Source organism: Coloeus monedula (genome assembly GCF_965178545.1).
Source record: "Coloeus monedula genome assembly, chromosome: 7".
NCBI classification, from domain to species: domain Eukaryota; kingdom Metazoa; phylum Chordata; class Aves; order Passeriformes; family Corvidae; genus Coloeus; species Coloeus monedula.
The window spans coordinates 20,625,885-20,636,022 of record NC_138787.1 but is presented as its reverse complement, the minus strand read 5'-3'; the positions used below and the strand labels follow the sequence as shown (position 1 = coordinate 20,636,022).

The following is a 10,138-nucleotide window of genomic DNA, read 5'->3' as shown; positions in this document are numbered from 1 at the left end:
CAAAATTCACATCCAGTCATGTTTTTCCTGGGCAGAATTTATTCTGACTTAGAAGAAAATATTTATGAGAATACTGCTTTCTATTTCTTAAGGCTTTCTATAAAATTGTTGCCTTTAAATGTAATTGCTATGGCAAAATAAAAGTGCCAAAACTAAGTGGCTATTTATTCTTTACACTAAATATATTTTCCATCTGTAGTAGACACTGTTCATTCCAAACACAACTTTGTACTTTCTGATAGATTAATCTTCATTTCAAATACGTAGCAAGTATTCATCCTCGTTGGTACATTTTAGAAAATTACTTAAAAAAAAAACGTGTATTAGAATTCAAATTCTGTCAAAACAAGATGTATCCATAAAGTGATTCTTTCTAGTTTTAAAGTAAGCATTTACATACTCACAGAGAAAACATGTGAAATGCAAACATTATAAAAGTGTTGTTGTAAAACACTCAGTTCAGTGCATATGTAATTCAAGTAGCAATTTCCTGCCTGCCGTACAAGATGATGGGGTAGGGGACCCCACAGCGGCAATTCACATTTCACTCTTGAGCTAAATGCACTCCCTTTCTGTAAAATTATATATTTGGGGTTTTTTTTAGCATTGCGTATCTTTGTAGGTCAATATTCATGTGTTTATCAAAAGGAAATATATTTAATTGCTGTTGCTATTACAGAAGCATTTTCTCCTTTTCATGACCAGTGCTTTTTGGATTTCTTTTCTTCTCATTTGCAGGATACATCCAGTGGAGAAAAATCTTGGGAAGTATTGCTGGGCCATGTGATTAGTGAACTGTCTAAGGGGAAGATATATGAAGAAGGAGAGACTGAAGAATTAGCAGTGGTATTGGCAAATTTCTGGAGAATTTATCCAGCATGTCCCCTTGAAGTTTTTTTGCCTCATTGTTATAATGATTTTTCTGTGATCTTGCTAAAGACTTGTGGTACAATTCTTTATTTTCTAGATCAAAGCATATCCCTTGGGGACAGTTTGCCTGTGCAAATCTTTCTTGTAATAATAGCAATGTGGTCAGTGCTGTGTTGAGAAAGTTATTGACAAATACTTATTATAATTATGGGGTTTAACCATATATATGGGTTTTAATAATATGTGTGAAAGACCTTTCAGAAAACTTGGAAAAGTGAGTATTTAAGTAGAAAACCCATTTGCCAAGGGGGAAAGAAAACCTACAGAGGTATTTCAGATTATTTATGAAATGCTGGCCTTTGGAATGGATGTTTGATGCAATTGTTTATATAATATGCTTTAAAAAATACTTGGTTCATCTTGGAGTTTCCATACCTAGGGGATAACTTACGTGGGACAGAATTTAGTAATTGCTTCCTCCCATCTAGGTAAATCCAGATTCTGTAGAGTGCTATCTGCAGCAGTTCTGCCTGCCTTTCCTCAGGATCACAAGCCTTCTTCAACACCATCTTTTTGGAGGGGATTTGCCTAGTTGTCAGGTACAGAATGAGAAGGGCACACTCAAATGTTTCCACATAAAAGCTAGAGATCAAAACTTAGAACTTTAAGGTGTCTTTTTCACTGTATATATTTTCTATTCTAAGATGCTTTTTAAAATCATATTTTATAGCACTACAGTTTTCAAAAAAATGGTATTCTTAAACTTCAGCAAATTCATGCTTATTTAATTAGGTCATAGGTGCTTGTCTCGTAAAATACCAACATACTTTTAAAAATTGTCCAGCATTTGCAGAGATGGTATAATTCCACACAGAATGGAATTCAGTACTAATTTTCTTAGTGCCTCTTAATACTTCATTCTCAGAGACATTGCATCAGCAGACAATTATGTTTAAGTTCCATGACTAATTTAAGTAGAGTTTACTGCAAGTCAGCTCCCTCTTTTGCTTGCCTCAACATCATCTCCTTTGTAAAACAGCTATTAGCTAGTTTCGGGTGCTAAACAGAAAAAATATTATTGTGGAGTTTGGGGCTTTCTTGTTTTGTTTGTGTTTTTTGGATTTGTGGTTTTGTGGGGGGTTTGTGTTTTGTTTGTGGGGTTTGGTTTGGTTTGAGGTTTCTAATTTGTTCGGTTGATGCTTCTGGGGGTTTTTTTCTGACTCTTTTTTTTTGTTTCAAGAGTCCAGTTTGAAGTGATCTGGAAAAATTGAACCTTCCTGTGTCTCTAAACATGACTATTAGCATCTTAGTACTAGAATAGCTTTTTTTTGAAGTAGGTACCTTTCTAATAAACTATTTAAAAATTAAGAGTCTAGGTATTAATCTAAACCTCTCTGATTCCATGCCTAAAAAGGAAGATGAAGAATTCAGTGTTCTTGCAAGCTGCCTGGGTCTGTTACCATCTTTTCAGTCAGCTCATCAGTTCACCAGTGCCTCTTGTCTTGACTGGCCCATGCCAGCATTTGACATGATATCACAGTGGTGCTCAGAACTGGCTTCATTTGCAGATAGACATCCAGATCAAGTAAAGGTATGTAGCAAAATTATTTTTTCCAAAATAGTCATGATATGGAAGCAGCTATTTATTGCTTGATTCATTATGCACATATGCTGTTGTTTTGGATCTGAGAATATAACTTGTAAGTGACAGAGAAATTGTAATTGGAAATATTAGTTAGTGGATGTGGGTTGAATTGTCTAAAAACAGGAATAAGAAGACCTGTGTGGTTTTTATGATTGCTGGAGACAGCATGTAGAAACACTATCCTTAGATGATTCTAAGTGTGCCCAGATCTTCTGCACCTGTAGCCAGTAAAGGGCAGGTAATAGAAACTTCAAGAAAATATGTATCAGAACTTTTTCTTGCCTATTTTACATTACTGATATTTTTGAGCATCTTCAGTTGCAATACTGAAAAAGATGAAAAGGATAAAAGCTGTTTAATAGTTACTGATAAAAGATGATACATTTTCTCTGAAGGTTAAAGAAATAATACCAAGACCTGAGTTAGGGCAACTGAAATAATCAGTTGTGAAATGGAAATGTTTCAACATGAGTGCATTGTTTTTATGACAAAGCTGCATCTCAACAATTCAAGTCCCCCTCCCCTAAATCTGTGGTGTCAGGAGAAGGCCAGATGCATTCCTCACTGCACCATGATGTTCCTGTGAAAATTTGAATACTCAGATTAATCTCAAAATACAGTTGCTGCTAATCTGATAGACATTATAGATTGCAGTGAAACGGATAGCATTCTTCCCATGATTGGAAAGTAACCAGGTACAAATGGTTTCTTTTTCTTTCTTTCTTCACAATTTAGGTTTCAAGGTCATGCACTCCTAAAAAAAAATTTGAACCTTGCAAAGAAGATCCTATCTGACCACTATGCCCATCAATTATAAACACAGAAAAAAATTACTACATTGAAGGAAAACATACTACTGTTTAAAACCCCCCCCGCAACAACCAACCAACCAAAAAAACTCCAACATAAAATTGGACAGTGTTTTTAAGAGCAGATGTGTAGAGTTAGGCTTTTCAAAGCAATGTTTAATGTCTTACCAAAAATTGTGAGTTCTGGTAACTTCTTAATGGCTTGTGTCCAATAGAGTTTTGAAAAACAGGCAGATGTCTTCAAATATCATTTACAGAGCCTAACTTCAGAACTAGTTCTGTTTTTGAAAGTTTGAGTCTAAATTTTAGCTGGGAGGCAGCTTTCATAGTTGATGCCAGGGTTTGGGAATAGCACACTGATATTGCCAAGCAAACTTAGTGCAGGGAGTGAGAGTCTTTCCTGGAGATCACTCTTCATCCTCTTGGTTTAGCTGTGAAGGTTTTTGCACTTAAAATATGTCACATTTAGAAAACATCCTTGGGAAAAGGCTAGTGCCCATTTTGTACCTGTTACAAAGGATGAAATATGACTGCAGTTGGGGGAGGGTGATCGGCCAGGAGCAGGTGACTACTACGAGGTGACATTTGACTTCTAAATTCATGAAATGCAAAAGAAATGAGAGATTTTTAAACTGCATGTTTCTTATAATTGGTATTCTCTTTTTTTAGAAAATACAAATGCTTAAACAAATGCACAGAACTTATATATATTCTTACCTTATTTGCAGGCTTTGCTTATCCAGGAACCTAAGTGGGACTTGCCACGCCTCCTTCAGTTGCCTGAGAATTACAATACCATTTTTCAGTATTATCACAGAAAAACTTGTTCTGTTTGTACCAAGGTTCCTAAAGATCCTGCTGTTTGCTTAGTTTGTGGTACTTTTGTATGCTTGAAAGGACTATGCTGTAAACAACAGAGTTACTGTGAATGTGTACTGGTAAGAGAGAGTTAATTAAAATTCTGTAATTGATTCTCACACTCATTAATAGTTGTTAACTCCATTGCTCAGTTTTGATGATTTTCTTTTCAAAAGGTGTTTATATAATCATAGAACAGTTTGGGTTGGAAGGTACCTTGCAGGGTCATCTAGTCTAACCCCCTGTGATAAACTTTAGTGCCTGTTTCTGAGGGATAGACCTAGACTGGATTCGGAGGACAATTTACTTGCATAGCAACCTATTTCACCTTTTCGTAAAAGTCTTAATTGCTAAAATGAATGGATAAATATAGCTAGTGCTATTCATAGAGAAGAGTGACATACTGAACAAAGCAAGAATTACTAAAAAAACATTCTTACTAGATTTGTAGAGCCGTAGACTAGATGTGTGAGCATGGATAGAGAAAGCAAATGTTTAACAATACAGACTATTGTAAAAGAGGTAATACTAAATTTTTCTGAATATTTTCTCCTTTTCTTGCCATCTGTGGAAAATATTTGGTAATCCTATACGATTTGCTGTACAGCAAAAAATTAAAAATAGTGTACAGAATATTTTTGCTTATTTTTTGTTACTCAGTTTTTACATAACTAATATCCTCCCTTTCTGAGTAGGGAAACACAGGTGTTGTTATGGCAGCACAAGACACTGAATTCTAGTTTGGATTGAGAATTTTGGGCCAGGCTGTTATCTGGCAAACTGTTTCTTAGTAAATAATGTGTGCATGTTATTTGAAGCAAAACAAAGTACTATTTTTTAAATTTCTTCTGTTACAAAGTTGACAGACATTAACAGAATCTTTGCACTCTTGCCTTTATCCACCCATAACATTACAGCATTCTCAAAACTGTGGAGCTGGGACAGGAATATTCCTTTTGATTAACGCATCTGTAATCATCATCATACGAGGCCATCGTTTCTGCCTTTGGGGTTCTGTTTATCTCGATGCACACGGTGAAGAAGACAGAGATCTTAGGTAATGTTTTCATTACAAGTGTGTTTCATAGTTGGTGCCTCTGTGTCGATCAGCTTTGTCTTGTGACATGCAATAACAGATAATAATAGATCTCTACCTTTCTTGTGTGGAAAAATGGAAAATCCCCATTTATTGCAACTTGGACTGACTTTTATTCTCTTGGGTTTTTGAGAGTTTTTTGGCCCAAAGGTGGTGTAATCATGATCATTGAGTTTCACCAGGCACCCAGCTGACAGATTCCTACGTTGCCATTCTCAAGACAGTTAATTCTGAGTATTGTTTTAGGAAACACTTATCTCCCAGTGTTGTTGTTTGGCCTTTAATTGGACAATGCAGTTGGATTCAAGTGTAGGGAAGGAGCATAACTTCCAAGCTACACATTACTGAGAAAACAAGTGATGGTTTCTGGATTCTGCTATCCAGTGTAAGGAAGGGAAGTCCCAGCAATTACCCTACCAGAAGCAAAACTGAAAACCCCTCGCCAACAAAAAATGCAATAAAAATGCATGTTTACCCTGCAAAAAAAGTTGTATGAGTATCATGTATTGATTGTATAATGAAGCATCTTTCCATTTATTTGGCATTTTAACCATTTATTTTCTTCTTGTTCTCTTTTTTTTCCCTCCACAGGCGTGGTAAACCCCTATACATATGCAAGGAAAGATACAAAGTGCTTGAACAGCAGTGGGTGTCTCATACTTTTGATCATATCAATAAAAGATGGGGGCCACATTACAATGGCTTGTAAATCATCATCATCTGCACACCATATAACTGCTGTTACCATGAATGAATGCATCTTGACTGACAATAGCTTTAACTGAATGGGAGTTTAGCTCTTTGGCTTGGGCTGGAATTGGGTATGGGCATAAAAGGGAAATGGAACTTTGTCAACATGTGAAATCTGTGCAAAATGAGCTGTTGTTGCTACTAAAGAATGATACAATAATTGAAATTAAATCCTCAAAATGGTGTGAGCAATCTTATTGCACTCAGTAGTCTATTTTTGTTGTGTTTTTAAATCCCATTATTGTTAAGAAGCACAAATTTTACTTGGAGTTGTTTACAGGCTCCAGGGGTAGGTGTCTGGTTTTTATTTTTCTTTGCATGGAGTTGAGTTTTTAGCAACTTTTGCTGAAACGGTGTATATGTCTAGTACATCTATGAAGTATGTTGGATAAAATTTCTTTGCCTTTTTTGTGTTGGCTTGAGGTTTTTACTTGATAGGCATTTGTAATTAGGTCTGTAAAACGACTGTGAGACTGCATGGTAATAATTGGTCTGGAAGTTGAATTTTAAAGAGTATTTCACTTATAGACGTCTATTGAAATATTTCAGGCATTACTGAAAACTTACATGTTCTCAGGAACTTCATTTTTTTCCTCCATAAGTAAGTGAAATAGCTGTAAATTATGTATCTTACTGCTCTTCATGTAATCCAGAACACACATTCTGTCTTCATTTTTTTTTTCCAGGAAGGAGCTTTTCTTTTTTTCATATCAATTGAATAAATTGTTAGTGATAACATACAGAAATTGCTGTATATAGAGAATTTGTATGGTGCCCAACATAGCAGATCCCAGTTACAAGCATAACAACCACAAGCCTGCCTATCATTCCAAACCAGATGTATGTTTCAGAATGATTGGATTGGGAATGTGCAGGCTATTCTAAAAATCAAACACAATTTTGTATCTTTACTGTCTTTTCAGGAGGTTCCTCAATATTGTATTTGTTTAAAGTAATCGCTGTTCTTTCTGATTGGTTTCCTAAAAAAGGAAAAATAAAATTCAACTGAGGTAGCCAAGATGAACTACCAGTGCATGTGCAGCCTCGCTGGATGAATGCCAAAACAGTTTATGCTTAGAGGACTAAAAAATTCATGAGAACAGGCACGACTGGGCTAAAACCCATAGTGTAAGTAGATAGGAAAGATTATAGTCAAAATACTGGTATGTAATATATTGCTACTCTTGTTTTTCACAAGTGTTGGACATTTGTTGGCTATTTCATACAGTACTACCAAGCAGTTCCTGGTAGTTTTGACTTCCACAGCTTGTGTGTAAAATAAAATTTATATGTGTAAAATAAAAACATCTTATGATAAAGCCACATATACAAAGAAAACAGTTCCCCAGTGGAAATAATTATATAGTGAAAAGTGTATAGGGGAAATAAAATCACTGTATAGCAATCAAGAACAGACCAATGGAAAAGTAAGTAAATACAATGACTTTTTCTGGATACCTGCAATTTGAAAAACCCTACAATAAAGGATACTGGTTTTTATAAATACATATAAATATATATATATATATATATTTCAGAAGTATTACAGTACTTCCTGTAAGATTAGAATTACTCTGTTTCACCAACTAAATGGCTGTGTTTTTTCCAAAATATTACTTTTTTGATACTGTATTATAAGTTCTGCCTGTGATATTTTTGCATTGCTCATTAAGAATATCAGGCCATTTTGTAAGTGTGGTTAAAGAGCAAAAAGAGTCTTTACATTGCCAGCATAACATTATTACAGGGCTCATGAACTCAAGTGATCTGTAGTTTGAAGCTCCAATGCTATATTTACAAGAGATAATGTGTCCAGAATTTGATTACTGTGTTTTATTTAAAACAGAATGTTCTCTGATTGTGTATATGGATGTGAAGTAAAACTATTAGCCTTAACTTTAACATTTGGGTATTTCATAGTGGTTATTGTAGTACTGGTGAATTAGTCACCAGTTGATTTAAAAACAACAAAAAATTACTGGGTTGAAAAATTGTACTTGAATATCCTTGCATGCTGCTAAACAAGAATTTTTATTTCCCCCGTAACTTTTTAAATCCTACTTTATTAAGCTAACCTTGAAAAATAACAGATCCAAACTAGAGTGGTGTGTGTGTATTACTCAAATGTTCTGGTGTGATATCCTGTATGAATGATCATTTAAGTACAGTACATTACTGTAGACTCTAAATCAATCTTTATCACACATCAGAAGAGTACAAAACTAGGAATACAGTAATTGCCATTGTAAGATATGTTAATAAAATTCTACTGTCAATCTGTGTGTTCATGAAATTTTTTCTCTCTACCCCAATAATGTAAAATGACACTGAATTCCACCCAATAGCCAGGCAGTTCTTCAAATGTCAAAATCTTATGCATGCAAAGTACTTTGCATAGAGAGTAAGCCTGGTATGTGTTTTGTTACTTACAGTCATGTATTTTGTAATACTAACTTGGATTATTTTATTCATAATTTTAGCACTTAAAGTAGTGCTTAAAGTTTATTCCAGCTATTACAGCATTGCTGCTGCACACTGCTAAAGTTAAATTGCTGAGCTGAGAAACTACTTCGAGAAAACGGCTTGATCTTTTCTGTCAAGTCTGTTTCTGGAATAACTATTACTTCAATTTGATGAATGTAATATTTATGTACTAAGTTTTTTCTTTTGACCTTTGAGAGATTAGGCGGAACAGTCTTCTTTTGACCTTGACCTTTGGATAACAGCATCTTTCCTTTTTCAGTGGTGGCCTGAAATTTTTAATGAATATTTTCATCACCCCTGCAATAGGAATCTTCTATAACTCATGGTATTTCACAAGGAAATTACATTTTTCCTTTAAAAACAGGATTTTTTTCCTACAGTATCCAACAAATGTTATTCTTCGGAATCCTGTGAGATCAGTTCATGGTGTGTGCACAGCTGCCAGAGGAGACTTGAGTTTTGTGGTGATCTTGATACGATTTCAGTGTAATTTTCATCTAACCCAGATTCTGCAGTCCTGCTTTACACTTTCTTTTCTCAGAGGTGGGGGCAGTGATGAATGGAGCCTGTCTGACTGTTAGCATAGATGAGAATGAAACTATGGTGTTTGCAAAGAAACCCACAGGAATGACCTGAGCCAGTGTGTGGAGGTTCACAGCTCTTAATTATCAACCACAGGATATAAGGAAGTGCACGTAATCAGAGGAGGCTGGCTCTGGGTGACAATCTGTGTTGAGTTTGTTTTCGTTTGAATGAGGTTGCTCACTGCAGTCAGTGAGATCTGTACTGCTGGGCTGATGAATGTCTCCTTTTGGTAGGGCACAGTGCCCTAAGTCCATACTTGCATGTTTTCTCACATGGGCAGTAGTTTCCCTGCAAATTCTCTTACACTCAGAAGAGTCCCAACTGCTGTGAGTTCAGCCTTGTGACTTACCCTGCCTCTTCTCCTACTGCAGTGCCTAATACATTTCCCATTATAGGTTACCTTTGACTCATTACTACTAAATTTTCTAATAATTTTGATTGAAAACAATTACAGTGGGTTTATTCCTCATGGTTGGATTATTTTTTTAATGTTACAACAAAACAAAGCAAGATAATCTTCAGAGCTTAAAGCTGGAGAAAAGCAAGTATTCTTCATACCCAATACTGAGAAAAAATAGTTAAAGTATTTACTGTCCCTACATTTTGGCCTTAAATCTGGTGAGCAGATGTGTATGTGTCACATTTTAATGTAGAACACAACTGTGTACTGAAGCACTTGACAAACCAGAACAACATGTTCTCAGGGATTACTTATAATTCTGGCAAATACCTAAAGTAGATAATGAGCCTTTGTCTCTCTTTCAGGTGTCAAGGAATATCCTTTGCACGTGGCTATTGAAGCCACTAATAGTTTGCTGTGAAAAGTGTTACTTTCCTTCTGTTTTGAAGAACTGGAGCTCTCCTTTCTTTTGTGCCTTTGTTGTCTCCATGTATATGCAACTGCTTTGTTTGTGTAGTATTGCACAACAAAAGAAGCCTAAACCAGCTGGAGAGCCCTCTGCAACTGTACAGCAATACTTTGTGAATAAGATGGCATTTTCTCAGGGTAATTAATGCAGAGATAGTCAGGGGAGTGCAGCT

General features: G+C 35.5%; 1 protein-coding gene across 2 annotated transcripts in view; it reads left to right on the top strand.

The window, feature by feature from the left end:
* UBR3 (ubiquitin protein ligase E3 component n-recognin 3) overlaps positions 1-8,304 on the top strand; it is a 109,496-nt gene extending 101,192 nt beyond the window's left edge. For both annotated transcript variants that reach the window (XM_082285189.1, XM_082285188.1), the window contains exons 35-40: positions 739-846; positions 1,359-1,469; positions 2,285-2,461; positions 4,053-4,262; positions 5,100-5,239; positions 5,870-8,304. In XM_082285189.1, coding sequence (XP_082141315.1) covers positions 739-846; positions 1,359-1,469; positions 2,285-2,461; positions 4,053-4,262; positions 5,100-5,239; positions 5,870-5,987 — 864 coding nt within the window. In that variant the 3' untranslated portion in view covers positions 5,988-8,304. The remainder of the gene's footprint in view (positions 1-738; positions 847-1,358; positions 1,470-2,284; positions 2,462-4,052; positions 4,263-5,099; positions 5,240-5,869) is intronic.
* The last annotated feature ends 1,834 nt before the right edge of the window (positions 8,305-10,138 follow it).